Raw genomic sequence first — 21,350 nt, 5'->3', positions numbered from 1 at the left:
GACACCATGTCTCTGATATCCCAACAATACAACAATATCTGCATTTGATGTCTTGACTAGCACTTCAAGTTCATAAAATTTATTAACTATACTCCTAGCTTTGGTGTACATGCAAGTATACATGCACCTGCTTCTACTCTTAGTTATCCTAACACAGCCCATGTATTTACTTGTTCCACTATGACTCGCAGCAGTCCTGGAAATCCCTATTGCCTTGCTTTCCAGGCTGCTGCTCAATTGCATTTCAATAGAAGTAGTGCAAGAATCACTTTCACCTCTGCCAGCGGCTACTGTTAATCTATTAGTCCATTTCCCCCCCCCCCCCAGCTAGCAGTTTTCCAACCCACCTAACTCTGCCTCAATAGCATCAGCAAATATTCTTGCACCCTTTCTATTTAAGTGTGTCCCATCCCTGTCTCTCCAGGGCTGAATTGATCAACAAGGCTCTCATCATATACTCCCTCCTATCGTGCCTGGGCACAGTGGAGCCATAAGACAAAGACAGTCACTTCATGGATTTGTTGAAGGTAGATCATGTGATTAACTTCATGGATTTGTTAAAGGTAGATCATGTGATTACCCTATATGATTAACTGCTGTGAGGCCATCACATAGGAATTGGTTGTAGTGGCTGGATGTGTTTTATTCACTGTACTGTGTGTGGAGCTTATGTGAATTGGGACAGTCTGGGATTAGGGACAATTTACTACTGCGAATAAAGTGATGGTTAAGTGGTAAGAGACAAAGTGGTTATAAATGGTCTCTGCTCTTCATGGACTATTGTGATAAGTGGGGTACCACAGGGATTGGTGTTGGGTCCTTACAATTTTTAATATTTATTATTGATATTGGTATTTCAAGTTTCATCTAAATTTGCTAATGGTACAAAGGTGGACATAGTGGTTATTAACTGTAGTCAGGGTATGCTCTTTCAGAAAGATTGAGATAAACTGATGGAATGAAAAGTGGCAACTGAGGTTTAACATTGGTAAATGGAAGGTATCCATTTGGGTAGCACCAAACTCAAAAAAAATACTTAGGGGTAATTGTATGGTCTGACATGAAATTCTCTGATTTTTGCAAACAGGCCACTAGAAAAGCCCATAGTGTTCTATCAGTGGTATATGAGAACTTTGCCAGAGGATCTTATCCCATATAAGAGAGGATCTTATCCCATTGTATAAGTTTGTGGTTTGGTCACATCTTGATTACGGCATTATAGGTTTGGAAACCCCATTTTAGGAATGACATATATCTACTAGAGAGGCTGTAGAGAAGGGGAACCAAGATTAGTTGGTGATAAGAAAAAAAAAAAAAGAGAGAGAGAAAAAAAATTCTCACTAAGAAAGACTGGAAGTGTATAAATTGCGTCCTTTCGAAACTAGGCATCTGCTTGACGACCTAACTGAAGTGTATAAGGGTTTAACAGGGTTAAATAAACTAAGTGCTGTGATGTCCCTACTCATTTTCAGATGACACATACAAGGGACATAAATTTAAATTGAAAAAAAAAAAAAAAAATGGTTGCAAATAGATGTTCAGAAAATATATAGATGTGCTGTGGAAGTGGGCAGAAATGGACAAAAGCTGTGCATGTGCTCTCTCTCTCTCTCTCTCTATATATATATATATATATATACTAAATAGATACGTTATAGTGTAAAGATAATATCTTTAAAGTTTGAAAATCCATATAGCCATAGTCCTGCCATATCTCCAGTATACATGAAAACCAAAATATAAATCATATTAAGTAAATTAATAATTAATTAATAATTAATAATTAATTAAATTAATAATTAAATATATAATTAAATATAATTATATATTTATATTTATTTAATTATTTAATTTAATTATTTAATAAATATAATTAAATAATTTATATATTTAATTATTTAATTATATTTATAATATAATTAAATAATTAAATTAATAATTAATTAATTAATAATTTATTAATTTACTTAATATGATTTATATTTTGGTTTTCATGTATACTGGAGATATGGCAGGACTATGGCTATATGGATTTTCAAACTTTAAAGATATTATCTTTACACTATAACGTATCTATTTAGTATATACATAACGTCCGATGTAATGTTCGATCGTTTGATGGCATTAATTGGGTGTTCTATATATTACACTTTAACTATAATTTTACATCTTTACAACCTAAACTCAGTAATTTTATGGATGCTTTATATATATATATATATATATTATGTGAGGTAAAAGTTAGGCAAAAGCAATAAAAATAAATAAATATGGCTATATAGCTATCATTAGAGGCAGCAAATGCACATCCTCCACATGATGCCTAATTATATCTGATAATTAAAATAAATATGATATTTAAAATAAAAACATCAGCCAGTAGTACGGCAATAATGCAGAGTGAAAGGAAATGCAAAATAATATAAAATAAACAAACAGGGAAGGAAAAGTAGAAATAATAGGTAGTCGATAATCCCCTGTAAAATTTAGTCAATTAAGTCATTAAACCCAATTAATAAAAAAAGTATATAAATTTAGACTAATGCCAATTATAAATAATTTAGCGGTACCCCCCTTGAAGGTACCAGTTCCAAAAAACGTGAAATATCACCAAAAAAGGGTTAAAGAAACTACCAAAAAACTAAAATATCAAAATAATAGACTGACCATCATGCCCCATATCGACAGAGGACCACGAGGCCAATAATGGTCATGGAATCGCTGCATTTCAATCGTCATACAAATCATCGCAAAGGCAGAAATATCGAAGAACCAAACACCTCCATTCTCCGATAGATCAACCAATGCAGAGGATTTGCATGGCAGTGGTCCTTATGCAGCGAAAATAAACTATAGAACAGACAGCACTCTTGATCAGAACCACACCACTGACATAATGCAAACTTAACCAGCTTATATAATAGAAAGAAAAAGAATAGATGGCGGCACAGGCGCTGCTTATTTAGCATATCAACCCACTACTACCACTAATTTATATTATGTGAGGTAAAAGTTAGGCAAAAGTAATAAAAATAAATAAATATGGCTATGTAGCTATCATTAGAGGCAGCAAATGCACATCCTCCACATGATACCTAATTATATCTGATAATTAAAATAAATATGATATTTAAAATAAAAACATCAGCCAGTAGTACGGCAATAATGCAGAGCGAAACGAAGCGCAAAATAATATAAAATAAACAAACAGGGAAGGGAAAGTAGAGATAATAGGACAAAAAGGTAGTCGATAATCCCCTGTAAAATTTAGTCAATTAAGTCATTAAACCCAATTAATAAAAAATGTAAATTTAAAATAATGCCAATTATAAATTTAGCGGAACCCCCCTCGAAGGTACCAGTTCCAAAAAACGTGAAATATCACCAAAAAAGGGTTAAAGAAACTACCAAAAACTAAAATATGGAAATGATAGACTGACCATCATGCCCTATATCGACAGAGGACCACGAGGCCAATAATGGTCATGGAATCGCTGCATTTCAATCGTCATACAAATCATCGCAAAGGCAGAAATATCGAAGAACCAAACACCTCCATTCTCCGATAGATCAACCAATGCAGAGGATTTGCATGGCGGTGGTCCTTATGCAGCGAAAAATTTTTTTAAATATCATATTTATTTTAATTATCAGATATATATATATATATATATATATATATATATATATATATATATATTTGAATAGCATTTAAAATAGTTGGAAACAGAATCTTTCCTAATAAAATAAAATAGTACAGCATACATCAGGGGCAGCAAAAAGCATATTCCTCTACATGATGCTTGAAATATAACCATATAAATAAGAATAAGAGTTAAAATAAAATAATGCCAGCAGGTAAGACAAGAGCGAAAATAATCAAAATTAAACCTAAATCAAACTGCGGGGAAGAGAAGGGTAACAAGAGTAAAAATATTTGCAGTAGAAACACTCTAAAATAATTTAGTAAATCTAAATGAAAGAATAATAATTCATTGAATTTTGAAAGCCAATTAAATAGAAATTTAGCGGTACCCCCCTCTGATGGGTACCAGGTCCAAATTTATGTGAAATATCACCAACGGAGGTGTTAACCACTACAATAAAATAAACTGAAAATAGACTGACCATTATGCCCCATCTCGACAGTGGACCACAAGGCCAATAACGGTCAGGGAATCACTGCATTTCGATCGCTGAACAAATATCTGGTTAAGATTACTTTGTCAGTAGTGTGGCTTTGCACCGGAGTGCTTGTAGCTGTTCTATTTTTTTAATTTTCGCTGCATCAGGACCACCACTGTTCAAATCTTCTGCATTGGTGGTTTAATCTGAGGATCGGATGGCGGGCTGATCTTTCGGTCGATTCTGCTTTGCGGCGATTTGTCCAGCGATCGAAATGCAGCGATTATTGGCCTTGTGGTCCTCTGTCGAGATGGGGCATAATGGTCAGTCTATTTTTGGTTTATTTTGTTTTATTTTATTGTAGTGGTTAACACCTCTGTTGGTGATATTTCACATAAATTTGGACCTGGTACCCATCAAAGGGGGGTATTGCTAAATTTCTATTTAATTGGCTTTCAAAATTCAATGAATTATTATTCTTTCATTTAGATTTACTAAATTATTTTAGAGAGCTTCTACTGCAATATTTTTACTCTTGTTACCCTTCTCTTCCCCCCGGTTTGATTTAGGTTTAATTTTTATTATTTTCGTTCTTGTCTTACCATACTGCTGGCATTATTTTATTTTAACTCTTATTCTTATTTATATGGTTGTGTGTGTGTGTGTGTGTGTGTGTGTGTGTGTGTGTGTGTGTGTGTGTGTGTGTGTGTGTGTGTGTGGGCTGTATGCAACAATAAACTATATGTATATAATTTTTTTTTGTGTACTCTGTAAATTCAAGCACTAAATATATGTACTCAACTATATACAATCGAACTTGGTTATAACGAGCATCAGGAGACCGACAATTTCCTTGTTATAACCGTTACTCGCTAATCAGTGATGAGTTAAATCTACCTCCTTTTTTTTTTTTTTTTTAATTCTTAATAACTTGATAAAAAGATTCAAAAAACAAAAGAAATATTAGATAGAAAAAATAATATTAGTATATACCTATATATATATATTTTTTTACATATTATTTATATTAATATGCTTGTATAAACTACAGTACACTTAATATTAAACACAATTTATTTGTCTGTAATTTTAAACCATACACTTAATACTAAACACAGTTTCAATTAGTCTTTGTTATAGTGAACCATTGAAGCAATGCTTCACGTTTGTAACCTCACACTTTCTAAAAAAAAAATTTTTTTTTTTTTGGTTATGTTCCTTTCCAATGTTGATATGTAAACATGTTTATTCTTCGAAAATGTCGATACTGTTGAAAAGGACAAAGAAAACCTTTTACACACTTCAACATTTTTTCACCACATTTTAACTCTCAAATAATTTAGACTTTTTTGTGAATCGAGAGACACTTTCTTTTGCTAGTAGACATCTTTCTGAAGGAAGGGTTCATTTCTAACTGATTTATTTTAAAATGACAGTAAAGTGCAAGAAATAATTATCGCATACAAACAATTACGCTGGTTTACAGTGTATCTGGGGTTTGAGTAAAAGTATGTGGCAGTTATTTATGCATGTTTACTGATTACTAAACTGAAGTCCGTTTGTTTCTATCACGTAAAGATTTTTCACAATTCATTAACAAAATATTACCTAGGTATTATACACAAATGTGTACATAACTATAGTTTCTGCAATGGTTTACAAGTTTTATACCCCTATATTCGTAATCAGTATCAAATATTTTCCTCAAATACAACAGATTGTGCATGTTTAACCCGTAACTACACACACTATAAGGTCATACTGCAAGGTAGTCGACCGTGACCCAGAAAGGTAGACGGTCCCCCACCCTGCTCTTCCGGCCCATCTGCGATTCCCAGAATTTTATTTTCCGAGTGGAGTCTAGGAGACTCCTGTGTGTGTAGTTACAGTGAGCGATTGTATGGGAATACACATAAATTAAAATCATTATGGCTTTTTGCTCATTACAGCCATGATCTCATTATTTCCATGCTCGTTATAACCAAGTTCAAATGTACTTACCCTATTATGTATATTACAACTATATATAGTTTAATATATTTGTTTTCTAGGATAAATATCTCCTGTCCTGAATGTACTGAACCAATTCATCCAAATGATATCCGAATGATTCTAAATGATGAAGTCATGTTAATGAAGTATGAATCTTTCATGCTTAGAAGAGTTTTAGTAACTGAACCTGATGCCCGCTGGTGCCCTGCTCCAGATTGCGGGTAAGCACATACTTTGTCATAGTAAAATTGTGCAAATGAATCTTTATATGATTTTTTAATGTAAGTTGTTTTTTCAGATCATATCAAGTAGTGATTTTGTAATATTCTAGCACATTACTCAAGGATTACAGCAGCTTACTTATTTAGGTAACTGCTTACAGTATCCATTATACTGAAACCATAGTTAATGTGGACTATGCTTTTTTTTTTTTTTTTTTGCTTTTTTTTTTTGTGGTGTTACATATATCTGCAGCTTTAATCTTGGAACATACACACTAGTAGTGACAAGCCGGTAAAACTTAACCATCTTGTAATCAATTAATTGACAGAAAGCTTAATTTTGTAATTTTTTTGCAAAATAAATTATATCTTCAAGTACCACATAATTTATTAATTTTCTGACTATCAGGTTATACAATCAGGTAATCATAATAAGTATAATGATAATAAGTAATTATAAAAAATTGTTAAGGTTGAAAATGTCCACCTTCTTGAATATATGCACAAATATTTCATCATATTTGATTATGTATATTTGAACACCTGTGTTCGCAGTTTCATTTTGTATATTGGCTTTCAGTTCCTCTAGTGTGTGGAAATCATTTTTATTCGCTTTGCCTTTCACCAAGCCATAAATTTTTAGAATATGTAATGATGGCTTTTTCATGAACAAACTGGTATGGACAAGTTTGTGTACCTGACTATTATGTATACATAAAGTCTAAGAAATCTCTACTGTAATATAATCATGAGCATATGACATCATAAATAAGAAAATCTTGTTACTAAATAAACAGTATATGGTATTACCTTTTGACATTAAAGTGATTTTCCATGGTGAATCCCGTTTTCACCGATTGCAAATAATAGTGAAAATTAGGGAAATTTTTCAGTCACTAAAATCTTTGAAGTGGAAGTGTGTATTATAAAATCATTACTGGTAATAATTTCATTATCTGTATAACAGAGTGCTTATATCACTCTTTGCTTAAAAAACTGAACCATAAAAGTAAAAAGACTTTCCATTATGTTCTCAAAGGAAAGATGAAATCAGGATAAATGTTCACAACCAAGTAAACTTATAATGCCATCCAAAAAGTTCCCTTTTAGTCTTTGAATGAATAATTATAATTCAGTGGATCCTTACTTTCAATTTTTTAAATTTTTTTCTAATTCAGTTGATTCAAGAGAGTATATACATATTGTTGAACATGGCTTGCAGCAACAACTGTGAAAGTAGAGTGGGTTTTATTTCTTATTTTGAAAATATGTTATAAATATTTGCATAGACTAAAGAGTAAACGCTCATTAAAAGTGATATATTCAGCATATCCAAGAAGTATTTCTGTAGCATAAATGCAGAAGGAAGTGCAAACAATCATGACACATGTTAAAGTGTTTTTGATATGGTACAAACATACTGTGCATTAGCAATATAGATAGACAAGGATATGTTCTTCAAAAGTATAACTTAAATCAGAAAATATTTTTCCATTGAAGTAATTGGTATAAAATGATGATGCATTCCTGTGAGATGCTGTTAACTCATAATTTGACATTGTCACTTTATTTTAAGCCAGTAGTAAACAAATTTGTTTACTAGCAGGCTACCCTAAGACCTTCATTTCTGTCTTTTTATACAAAGGAAGATTTATCTTTTAGATATGCACAAGCTGAAATTTAAATATTATAATTCAGCTTAGCACTGTACTCCAAGGATTTAGCACCTTCTCTTTTTCATGTTTCATATGATGCATTTTTGCTTTCTGTTATACTTTTTTTTTTTTTTTTTTTTTTTTCAAATTATATTTTCAATTGAATAGGCTGTTTGATTCATTAATATTTTTTCTATTTAACAGGCCTTTAATATTTGTTTTATTTTTCAGAAAGTATCCTGATATGAAAATAAAATTGTTTGATGTCCCTCAAGGACCCATGGCTTCTATGAAAGATGCCATGGGTCGCTCATCACTGCTTTAAATTTTTTTAGGTGCATTTGCAAATGCATAAAATGTCTGCATGTAACAGCTCAACTCCCAATGGACAGATTTTTATGAAATTTTATATTTGAGTTCTTCAGAAAGATTTTACTAGCTATCAAAATGGGACCAACAGAATATTGTCAATTTTATTTATTTTTATACACACACATACACACACACATATATATATATATATATTTTTTTTTTTTTTTTGTAAAATTTTTAATTATCTCTATACGTTAAAGTGCAATATATTGCAAATGTTCGATTTTAAAAGGGAGAGGGGCAGATTGGCACCAGATTTTCAGGCTGTATCCAATTAACTTTGGGAATGTTTTTGGATCAATTCCAGCTTGAAATTTGTAATAATGTTGTTGTCATCTAGGATTTTATTCAGAACATTTTCCTTCAGTGTATACTCTTCATGGTCATATATTTGCTTCAATTTACAGAACCGCAGTGTTTCTTGGTAAGATTGGGATTCATAGTGTTTTGTGACTAGGAATCTCTGTGCGTGTGTGACTAGGAGTCCAACGGCCTTGTTATGAAAATAAAAATTTACTCGAGTAAATCAGAAGAAACTGAACAAAACATAGGTCATACTGCTGAAGTTGTGCTATACTTGTTTGAGGACTACTTAGACAAGAAATATGTAGTGTATATGGACAATTTTTATAATTCTGTTACTCTGACGAAATTGTTGTCTGCTTGAAAAACTTATGTATGTGGAACATTGCGCACCAACAGAAAAGAAAATCCAAAAGATCTGGTGACGAGAAAATTGAAGGAGAAGTTGCATGGCAACGAAATGGCCCTGTTGTAGTTTGTAAGTGGAGGGATAAAAGAGAAGTTCTCACTATTTCTAACAAACACCTTGTTCAACTGGTTGAGGTACATAACTGGAATGGAAAAATCCAACATAATTTGAGATTACAATAGCAGAATATCCAGCATAGATCGATCAGATCAAATACTCTCATATTATTCAGCGCTAAGAAAAACCTTCAGATGGCCGAAAAAAAATTGCATTAAATATTTTAGAAATATATATACATAACGCATACATCCTTTTCCGTCAAATTACAGGTTCCACCATAAAATCTCTAAAATTCAGAGAAACATTCATTGAATCTTTGATTGGAGAAAAAATTCTAAACATTCCAAAGAAGATTAGGTCTGAACGTGACATTCATTATTTAGAGGCTATAAAAATATGTCGTGCCAGAAATTAAAAAAAATGCCAAAAAACATGGCATTTTTTTTTTATGACAAGAATATTGTCCAGTGTGCCAAGAAAAGCCTGCTCTTTGTGTAGAAGAATGTTTCAAGAAATATCACAAATGAACAATATTATTTTTGTAATTCTTAGTAATACACTTTTCTTTATGTATTTGTAAATAAAATATTTTTTTTGTGAATAAATTTTCTGTTTTCTGACGCAGCAGAAAAGTCTCCTCCAATTCCCTCCCCCCCTCTATATTTCACAAGCAAGGTATTTCTGCCATGCTGCTCTAACTTACTAATACAGTTTTCTGTTTTGTCACATGGGTGATTGCCTCTGACTGCTTAATAAAATTAACGTGTATTAGCATTAGCAAGGGCACCTGATGCTAGAAAGCAAGCTTATATAGCATCAGCCAAAAAAAATCCCTTATTTCACCCATCCCCTTGCTCCAAATGTTTGTCAAGTTCTGCCTTGAATCTATTTAAGCTATCAACTACAACGACAGATGGAAGTTTGTTCCAGCAATCAACCACCTGCTGGCTAAAGGCAAACTTCCGCACATATCTATCCTACAACCGTCTTTCCTCAATTTGAATTTATACCCTCAGGTGATTATTCTGAGCAAAAGGAAGAATCTCATCAGCATTGAGCATGCTCAAACCATTCAAGGCTTTATACATCTCAATCAGATCACCTCGCAAGTGCCTAGTCTCCAGTCACTGTAATTTGCAAAACTTAAGCCTTTCTTCGTAAGAGCAACCCTTTGTTCTATTCACTAATCTTGTTGCCCTTCTCTGTACTCGTTCCAACAGCTCTACATCCTTCTTAAAATGAGGCCTCCAGACCTGTATACAGTACTCAAGGTGTGGCCTGACCATTGCCTTATACAAGAGAATAATCACCTCCTTATCCCTGCTAGAAAAAGTCCTGTATATCATTGACAAGACACCATGAGCTACTCTTGCAGACTGTCTGCACTGCTCAGAAACTTCATATCTGCCTGCACAATTACCACCAGGTCCTTTTCATTCTCTACCACTGTCAGTATGGTTCCACAGAGTTGATATGTTACTCTGGGATTACTGTTTCCCATATATAGTACTTTACATTTGTCAATGTTAAACTTCATTTGCCACCTCTCAGCCTATCTGCTCAACTTTTCTAGATCCTGTTGCAGCAGTGTACTGTCATTAGTGTCATTAACAACCCTGCCAACCTTCGTATCGTCTGCAAACTTGGACATTAAGCCTGATATACATAATCAGTATCATTTATAAATACAGAAAACAGCAATTGACCCAACACTGAACCCCGAGGGACTCCACTAATAACATTAGTCCACAAAGTATACAGGAAACTTAATGTTAAGTTTTAATTCACTTTAAATAAGTTTTAAAAGAATGTATTATCCATTTAGTACTGGAATCAGTATGATGCTGTCCAACAAAGAGCAAGGGATAACAAACCTCATTATTCTACAAGAACTAATTTCAATTTATATAGGCAATCATTGGAGGTCATTGGTGGTTTGTATAATAATTGCCTTTGTAGCGCATCCCACATGTGGTCAATAGGTTTAAAGACTTGTAACCTTGCTTTTCTCTTCATTCTTTGAATGATGTCTTCTTTCTGTACCAGCTTAACTCTGGAAACAGGAGTTATCATCTATAAATAGGAATTTAGGCTTGGTGACATCCCTCAAATTTAATTTCATTTAACGTAAATTTATTCACAGCTAATGAAAAGACTGGCCTTGCTTTTGTTTATCAATACAGTATCAGACAATAAGATAGAAAAATCAAAGTACTCCATGAAGCATTTTTATTTTCTTTTATAACCAGTGCAGTAACTTGTTTAAATGCTGTACCTAAGCTGTGTTTACAGATCCTGTAGTTATGAAGAAACTATAAGCAAAATGAAATTCATGTCTGATGCCATTTAGAAGAGATGCCTGAAATCTATCAGCCTTCCAAACAAGTTAAACATCAGTCGTATCTCATCTGAATCTCTGGTAAAGATACCTAGCAGTTCTTTAGCCTTTGAATAAGCTTCGGTCAGTTTTTGCTGCCACTATACAACAAGGCAAAATATCAAGCTCTTCAATTCCACACAGCTTGTAAGTGCAGCAGAATGCAGTGTTACAGCATTTAATTATTATTATTATTTTTTTTTTCATAAGTGCAGCACTTTTTTATAACATTATAGTAAATTTGGCAAATGTATGTCTGTCAGGGACAAAAGTTGATGATGTTGTAGAGCAGGTATCATCTTTTAAGGTCACAAAAGGTGATATTGTTGTACACGTTGGAACTAATAACATTAAGAGTAAGAGATCTGCAGATTTACTCAACAAGTACAGTCAGTGTTGAAAAAAAGTCGCAAATTAGGGTTGAATGAAAGTGCCTGCAATTCTGCCCAGACACGATAGGAGGGAGTATATGATAAGAGCCTTGTCGATCAGTTCGGCCCTGGAGAGATTGTGCATGGCTCAAGGGGTAGCATTTTTCTCAGCCTGGTCTGTGCTTGTTAACAGGAGAGACTGCTTCTAAGGGTGCAAGAATATTTGCTGATTATATCTCAGCCTGGTCTGTGCTTGTTAACAGGAGAAACTGCTTCTACAGGGATGGGATACACTTATATAGAAAGGGTGCAAGAATATTTGCTGATTCTTTCAAGGCAGTGTTAGGTGGGTTGGAAAACTGCTAGCTTGGGGGCATACAAAGACTAAAAGGTTAACAGTGGCAGCAGGCAGAGGCAAAAGTGATTCTTGCACTGCTTCTATTAGAATGAGCAGCAGCCTGGAAAGCAAAGCAATGGAGATTTCCAGGACTGCGGGGAGTCATAGTGGGACAAATAAATACATGGGCTGTGTTAGGGTAACTAAGAGTAGAAACAGGTGCATGTATACTTGCATGTACACCAATGCTAGGAGTATAGTTAATAAATTTTATGAGCTTGAAGTGCTAGTCAAGACATCAAAGGTAGATATTGTTGGGATATCAGAGATGTGGTGTCACACAGACATAAGCAGTTCAGAATTGGAATTTGGGGAATACAATGTATACAGGAAGGATAGACAAGACAGGAAGAAAGGAGAGGTTATGCTGTTAAGGAAGATATAAAATCTAAGGAAATGTATCCAGTTGATGTTGGTGGACAATACACTGTTGAGTCTGTTTGGTGTGACATAAGCACTAGGAAAGGAAAAATGAGAGTAGGTGTGTGTTATAAGCCTAATGAATCTGATTAGTGTAATGAGCAGTTATGCAGAGAAATAAGGGTAGGCCAGTAAATCAGAATGTCTTATAATGTTCCGGGTAAAATAATACAGTTACTGGTTAAAGATGCAATGCAGGATGATCTAGACAAGACTGCAGCAATAATTGCGACACAGCATGGGTTTGTTAAGGGAAAGTCTTGTCTGATAAATTTGATTGGTTATTATGATGTGGTTACAAAGGAACTGGATGCAAAAAATAATTTTGACATCATATATTTGGATTTCAGGAAAGCTTTTGACACTGTTGCGCATGGAAGACTATTGTACAAATTGGAGCAGAATGGTATTAAGGGTAAGTTGCTACAATGGATAAAAGGATGGTTAAGTGGGAAAAGACAGAGGGTGGTAATCAATGGGTGCTGCTCTTCGTGGACTAATGTTATTAGTGGAGTCCCACAGGGTTTGGTGTTGGGTCCACTGTTGTTTTGTGTATTTATCAATAATATTGATGAATGTATATCAGGCTTAGTGTCGAAGTTTGCAGATGATACAAAGGTTGGCAGGGTTGTTAATGACAGTAATGGCAGTGTGCCACTGCAACAGGATCTAGATAATTTGGGCAGATGGGCTAAGAAGTGGCAACTGAAGTTTAACCTTGACAAATGCAAAGTACTTTATATGGGTAGAAGTAACCCCAGAGAAACGTACGAACTGTGTGGTACTACACTTAAAGTGGTAGAAAATGAAAAAGACCTGGGAGTAATTGTGCAGTCAGATATGAAGTTTTCTGAGCAATGCAGACAGGCTACCAGGGCAGGTCATGGGGTTTTGTCAATAATATATAGGAATTTTGCTAGCAGGGAAAAGGAGGTGATTGTCCCTCTGTATAAGGCAATGGTCAGCCACGCCTTGAGTACTGCGTACAGATCCGGAGGCCTCATTTTAGGAAGGATTGAGTGTGCACAGAGAAGGCAACACGATTGGTGAGGGGAATGAAGGGATCCTCTTACCAAGAGAGGCTTAAGTTCTGCAAATTGCAGTGGCTGGAGACTAGGCACCTGCGCGGTGATCTGATTGAGGTGTATAAGGCCTTGAATGGGTTGAGCACGCTGAATTCTGATAGGATCCTTCCACTTGTTCAGATTACGAACTTAAGGGGGCATAAATTCAAATTAAGAAAAGACAGATGTGCGGAAATTTGCCTTTAGCTAGCGGGTGGTTAATTGCTGGAACAAACTTCCATCTGTCGTTGTGGAAGTTAATAGATTAAATAGATTTAAGGAGGAACTGGACAGGCATTTGGAGGAATGGTGTTTTTTTTTTTTTTTTTTTTGGCTGATGCTGCATAAGCTCATACACTTGCTTTCTTGCATCACATGCCACTACTACTACTATTTTAACGTTCCAGATATCAACTGGAAATTGTGGGTTGGTCACTCGCACATACCAAGACTTTTGTGGATTTATTGGATGACTGTTTTCTACAGCAACATGTTCAAGAGGCAACCAGAGAGAGTAATACTCTTGATCTGATTATCAGCAGTGATTATTCATGCATTAAGAATTTGCAGATAAAAGAACCACTGGGTGACAATGATCACAATGTACTGATGTGGGAATTACTTAAAGATGTAACTACCATCAAGGCTAAAGGGAGGGGCTGTTGCTTTCGTAAAGGTGACTACAGGAGTCCCAAACTGTTTTTAAATTCTGTACAGTTGGATCAACTGATGATGTTACCAATGTTGAATTTTAAATGGGAAGCCTTCAGGGACTTAATTTTGGAGGCTACTAGTCTTTTCATTCCAACTAAAAAATACTGTTCAAGGTTTAGGCCTAATTGGATGTCAGATGAACTAATGAGACTCGTGACAAAGGAGAAAAATGTATGGGATGCATATAAAATATCAGGTGACACAGAAGCCTATGGCAGATATAAACTAGTCTGTAATCAAGTCACAAAGGAGGTTAGGCAGGCGAAGGCAGATTACAAGAAATCCTTGGCAAAGGATGCAGAGAAAAACAGCAAAGAGTTCTTTACTTGTGTAAACTCTAGAAGGAAAGGGATGAATCAGATTGGACCACTTAACATAGATTGGTTGACTATTGATGATCATGCTCAGGTAGCTGATAAACTGAATGAGTATTTTGCATCTACATTCACACATGAGGAGTTATTCAATGAGGGAAGTTCCAGAACTTTATCAAACTCTAACAGGCAGCTAAGTTATTTTGTAATAACTGAGAGCAAAATGGAGGAGAAATTGTTGAAGTTAAACATAAAAAAGGCACTTGGGGTGGATGGGATCTATCCAGTTATATTAAAGGAGGCAGCAAAGGAAGTAAGCAAACCCTTAGCCATAATTATGAGAGCTTCCTTGTACCCAGGGGAGGTTCCCATGGACTGGAGGTGTGCGAATGTATGACCAATTCACAAAGGGGTTCAAAAGGCGACACAACTAACTATAGACCTCTTAGTTTAACTTGTGTTCCTTGGAAAATAATGGAATCACTGGTTAAAGCAGCATTGCAGGATCATCTAGACAAGACTGCAGTAATAGTTAAGACACAGCCTGGGTTTGTTAAAGGGAGATCTTGTCTAACCAATTTGATTGGATACTATGATGTGGTCACAAAGGAACCAAATGCCACAAATAATTTTGATATCATGTACTTGGATTTCAGGAAAGCTTTTGATACTGTTGCATATGGAAGACTGCTGTACAAATTGGAGAGGTATGGCATTAAGGATAAGTTGCAACAATGGATAAAGGGATGGGTGAGTGGGAGATGACAGAGAGTGGTAATCAGTGGACACTGCTCTTCATGGACAAATGTTATTGGTGGAGGCCCCAGGGTTCAGTGTTGGGCCCATTGTTGTTTTGTATATTTATCAATGATATTGATGAAGTTATATCAGGTTTAATGTCCAAGTTTGCAGATGTACAAAGGTTGGCAGAGTTGTTAATGACAGTAAAGACAGTATGCTACTCCAACTGGATCTAGATAAGTTGGGCAAATGGGCTGAGAAGTGGCAACTGAAGTTTAACATTGACAAATGCAAAGTACTGCATATGAGTAGCAGTAACTGAAGAGAAACTTACTAATTGTGTGGTACTACACTTAGGGAAGTGGGAAGTGAAGAAGACCTGGGGTAATTGTGCAATCAAATATGAAGTTTGCTGAAAGTGCAGGCAGGCTTCCAGGGCATGTCATGGAGCCTTGTAAGTGATATATAGGAATTTTGCTAGCAGGACAGGGATGTGATTATCCCATTATACAAGGCATTGGTCAGACCACTCCTAGAGTACTGTGTACAGGTCTGGAGGCATCGTTTTAGGAAGGATGTAGAGTTGCTAGAACGAGTACAAAGAAGGGCAACAAGATTGGTGAGGGGAACAAAGGGGTGTTCTTACAAAGAAAGGCTTAAGTTCTGCAAATTGCAGCACCTGGAGAGTAGGCTCCTGCGAGGTGATCTGATTGAGGTGCATAAGGCCTTGAATGGGTTGAGCAAGCTGAATGCTGATGGGATTTTTCCTCTTACTCAGACTAAGAACCTGAGGGGGCACAGATTCAAATTGAGGAAAGACAGTTGTAGAATAGATGTGCAGAAATTTGCCTTTAGCCAACGGATAGTTGATTGGTGGAACAGACTTCCATCTTTTGTTGTGGAAGTTGATAGCCTAAATAAATTTAAGGCTGAGTTGGACAGGCATTTGGAACAAATGGAGGGGTGAAATGGGAGGGTTTTTTTTTTTTTTTTTTGGCTGATGCTGCATAAGCTTGCTTTCTTGCATCGTATGCCTCTACTAATGCTAATGAAAATAATTGCAACAATAGGCAGATAGCTTCCCAAGCTTTCATTTTAGGTGGTTGTGTATGCCCCTGTTGTAAATGATTCTCAGGAAAAAGTTTTTAACATCAGTAAGAAAAAGATCTTCTGATGAAGAGCTAAGTAGATAGTTCCAAACATCAGAAGAGAGTGAACAGTGATTGAGTACATAGTAAATGTGTTAAAAATTTACCTTATTAGTTTTACCTATGCCATGTCTTCATAGTGTGTACTATATCAGAATATCTGCATGTAATTTGATTACCATGTAATTATTCACAGAAGGTGAAGCCTGGATTATCAAAAGGCCTCACTCAGCTTGTGGAAGAACTCATAAAGGGCTGATTTGTAAGTAATGTTGTTTTGCAGTTCTGGAAATTTTAAAAGCCAAAAGATTACTAGGTTATCACAAAATTTTATTCATCACATGAACTGTTTCTGAAGTGTATCATCAAGCCACATGATAACTTTTTAGTGCCTAGATGCACACAAGAAACTGCCATCCTTCCCCACCAAAACATGGAAAAGTTTCAGTGTTCATTTTGTCTCCCTGAGAACTGGTGGTTGTATGCCACTTCATTGAAGTTCAAGAAGTTTTTTATCTTAAAAATCATATACAGCAAAACTGTTTACCTTAGTTTTTGTAACCTTTGAAAAGTAAGCTTTATGACTGCCATCAATATCCTTTTTTTTATTATTTTGGAAATGAATATATTTTTACTTTGCTAAACTTTTGTTTTAGATATGTAGTTATTGCCAGTGGATGTGCTAGCTGCCCAAAATTAAAGTGTGAGCGTCCAGGTTGTGGAACTTATTTCTGTTACCACTGTAAACAGGAATGGCACCCTAATCAAACCTGTGATAATGCCCGCGCCCAGCGAGCTAACCATTCTCCAAACTTGCGTTCTGCTTCAGTTTCCTTCAGTCATGATTCCATTGTGCAACGTAAGATATTTTTAAAATTTTTATTTTAGATTATTCCTTTTAAATATTTTAACCATATAAAATTTTTATTTTAGATTATTCCTTTTAAATATTTTTAACTTATAAAATGATTATACTCATTGCAAAAAAAGTATTCTCATCAAAATTTACTAAATGGACTTTATATTTCAATTCTCCAAACAACAATAAATCTGTTATTTTTGTATTCACTGTAATCATTAGTTTAATCAAAAAGTGTGAAATGTTTTGGAGGTTTTGCCTTAAAATTTCACTGTTCTTATTTAGAAATTCTTGAATTTTTTTTTTTTTTTTTGGTCTGTTTTTTTTACTTTTTTTGTATCATGTTAATAGTAAGATGAATGTTTATTTCATATATCCATAATAGATTTTTGCCAAGGTTTTGGCAGCTAGTAAGAAAAATCTCTATGCTTTACTTGATGTTGATAACTAACCAGCTCCAATATTTCTTACCAGTCTTATAACCTGCTTATTGCACTTTGGTTGTCTTAAAAAATGAATTTTCTTATTTATTTATTTTCATCTTAAAAGTTAGAAAAACGTTATTTAGAAACAGGGTTTTTAAGAGCAATCTGGAAAACTGTAAACCTGTAATTTTGGTTTTTGTGAAAGAAAATTTATGGAATTTATGATTATGGATTTAGTGCGAGATCACCTCAATTGGAATGATTTTGTGAAAGACATTATGGATTTTAAGTGAAGATGTCTGTGGCCATTCTGATAAGGTATTATGAGATAGTCAGAAAGGAACTGAATGCAAGGAATAACATTGATATAATTTACCTAATTTTAGAAAGACTTTTGATACAGTCTATGTGAATGCCTTTTGCATAAGTTGGAAAAGTGAAAATGGCATAGGTTGCTGCAATGGACAGAAGATTAACAGTAGTTTTCAATGGATAGTGTTCTCACAGTTGACCAGTTTCTTGAGTATTATCACTTGTGGGTTCTCTAATAGAGCCCTTATTTCTAATTTTCGTTGATGATGATGTTATTACAAGTTATATGTTAAGATTTGCTGATATTAAAGTGGACAGGGTTATTAAGTTACGGGGAGAATGGTTCACTCTGAGCATTGTTCGTTTTAAGTGGACAGTTCTTGAAGTAGACTGAGACATTGGCACTAAAAAGGAGCTGAGACATTTGCCCTAAGAAAGGAGGATATTAAAAGAATAAAATCTTTTGAGATATTGCGTGCTAGAGGCTTGAAACAGTGAAATGGGCATATAGGGTTAAAAATAAGAAAGTGTTGAGGAAGTAGGAGAACATAGAAGTTTGACGGAAGCTATAGGGAAAAGAAAGAAAATTTGTATTGGACACATATTGGGGATGGGGGACATTATTAAGGAATGTAGTTGAAAGGAGGGTGATGACCAGGAGAAAAAAGAATTAGAATGTTGAATGATTTGCTGGAGGGCTGATGAGTATGACTGATGACATTGAGACATATAAATACAGCTGAAGGAGAGGGCTATGGATAGGAAGAGATAGAGATGCAGTTGAGTTCTGTCTTTCATGAATCTCACGCTTCTTGATTAGACCGGGGTTCGAGCCCGTCACCACCAAATACGGAGGATGCGGAAAGGTCAAGGGAATGACCACCGCATATTCTCGGAGCAATATGGCCTTAGTTGCTAATGCTCCTAAGAAGCAAATAACAATAACAAATAACAGTCTTTCATGAATCTGCCATGTGGCAGAGTATGGGGATGGAGATGGTTGTTAAAAATATGAACCAGGGAATGCTGTCCCGGCATGACGTAGATAAATTATGCCAATGGTCTGAAAAGGGCAATTAAACTTTTAGGCTAGTAAATTCAAAATTCTGCATATGGGTCACAGTTGCTGGTTAGTAGAGCGATTGTCCCTGCACGAGGATTGATGCAATGCATAACAATAAGTACAGTGCAAATAGTTGCAACTGATGGTTCTTCTTTAGAATTATGTGGAGAAGATTGTCTTTCTCTCTGAAACGATTTGGTCTTTATTGCATGCACCCCCCCCCCCCCCCCTTTATCCCCCCCATAATTAGAACAGTACTGCACATCCTGTGCTTACTGAGTTGAAATATTGAAATATGCTACAAATATGTATTCAGCATTTTAAGTTGGTGGGTACATTATAAGTATGACTGATGACTCTTTCTGTTCTCCCAGAAAGGAGCCTCTTTAATAGGTGACTGTGGCACTAAGCAGTTGTTTTCTTGCTGGTCAGTAGTTCCAAATTAAGGATAGCCAAACATTTGGTGGATTGGTAACATAGACACAAACATCTGTATTAACTGATTACGAGGACAGAGGGAGGTGTTGAAAACAGATTTGTATTCATCCAGAAATAGTTGTGATGGAAAGTTGAAACAAACACTGTGTGTTACACTTTTTCAATATAATCATCAGACAGAATGACACATTTTTGCCACCTCTTAATACACTTCTGAGCAGATTTATAGAAGTCCTCTGACTGTCCTTCAAACCACTACTCTGCTGCAAAAATTGCCTTATCGTCAGCAATAAAGTGTTTTCCACAAAGAAAGAATTTCAGGGCAAGAAAGAAGAAGAAATCCAAAGGTGAAAGGTCAGGGGAATAAGCAGGATGTGGCAATATTTCAAACTCACATTTATGGGCACACCTCACTGTAGCATGCAAGGAATGTGCAGGGGCATTGTGGAACAGGTGCACACCTCTTGACCCCTTTCCCCATTTTTTTTCTTTTATAGTAGAACACAGTGTTATGAGGAGGTTGGAATAATACTTATCATCACAGTACAGCTCTTTTGAAGGTAACCTGTTCATATTGCACCATTCTGATCCAAAAAAACTAACCGTATCACTTTTGCCTTTTGGGTGAGGGTGGTGATTCTGCATGCTTCCATTGGTTTGATATTTGTTTAGTTCCAGGATCATAATGGTAGATCCAGGTTTCATCCATGGTGATTATCCATAAAGAAAATCCCCTCATGCTTTCCTTGGCACATTGACAACATTTCATGTACACATTGTACCTTTTCCTTCTTCTGGTAAGGGCTCAGAAGTCTGGGATCTAGCAGATACTTTACTTATGTAGTTGATGGATGATGTTCTCCACAGATGCTATGCTAATTTGGAGCTCTGCAGCTATTTCTTTGATACTAATACAACAATCTTTCAGGATTAATGCCTCAATTTCTGCAAAACTCTTCTGTTACAGCAATTGGGCATCCTGAGATTTCTTCATTATGCACTGAGGTTCTTCCACATCTGAATGGTTTATACCAATGTGCAACGACACTGTAACCTGGGCAGTCTTCTCCATAAACGGTGATCATTTCTTTTTGGATTGTTTTTGGTATTTTCCTTGCAGAAAGGGGAACTGAATCACTGATCTGTATTCCACTTTATCCGTTGTGACACTACTTCATTCAGCAGTGCAAAGAAAAAATAAATCAAATTGTCAGATCAAAAACCAAAATTTGTGGTTGCTGTAGAGATTTCAAGGTATGAAACAAAAAATTTTCATCTTTCTATCACAACTACTTCTGGGTGAATACAAATATTTTTTGAACCTCCTCCCATAGGTGATTAACAGAATTACCACTTCTCTGAGTAAGTTTACCCTGTTTGGGTTCTGTGTTATGTTGTAGTTTCTTTGTGTCATAGAATGGTAAAAAAAAAAAAAATTCCATCCATTTTTTTAGTGAATATGATACCATTATTAGTTAGACTGCATCTTGTACTATATATGTCTAGATGTCTCATTTTAAGAAGGATGTGGATCTGTTGGAGTGCATGCAGAGAAGAGAAACAAGGTTAG

The 21,350-nt window shown here is 35.2% G+C and overlaps 1 protein-coding gene across 1 annotated transcript in view; it reads left to right on the top strand.

Annotated features, from left to right (window-relative positions):
* Positions 1 to 21,350, top strand: part of LOC150077779 (E3 ubiquitin-protein ligase RNF19B-like) — a 233,072-nt gene that overhangs the window by 75,022 nt on the left and 136,700 nt on the right. Inside the window, exons 4-5 of the mRNA XM_090385368.1 lie at positions 6,177 to 6,338; positions 17,340 to 17,542. Of these exons, the coding sequence (XP_090241494.1) occupies positions 6,177 to 6,338; positions 17,340 to 17,542 (365 nt within the window). The remainder of the gene's footprint in view (positions 1 to 6,176; positions 6,339 to 17,339; positions 17,543 to 21,350) is intronic.

The sequence above is a fragment of the Mastigoproctus giganteus genome, chromosome 11 (genome assembly GCF_048544385.1).
Source record: "Mastigoproctus giganteus isolate SK-2022 chromosome 11, ASM4854438v1, whole genome shotgun sequence".
Lineage (NCBI taxonomy): Eukaryota > Metazoa > Arthropoda > Arachnida > Uropygi > Thelyphonidae > Mastigoproctus > Mastigoproctus giganteus.
Note: the sequence above shows the minus strand (reverse complement) of the source record. Positions and strands in the feature narration are given on the sequence as shown.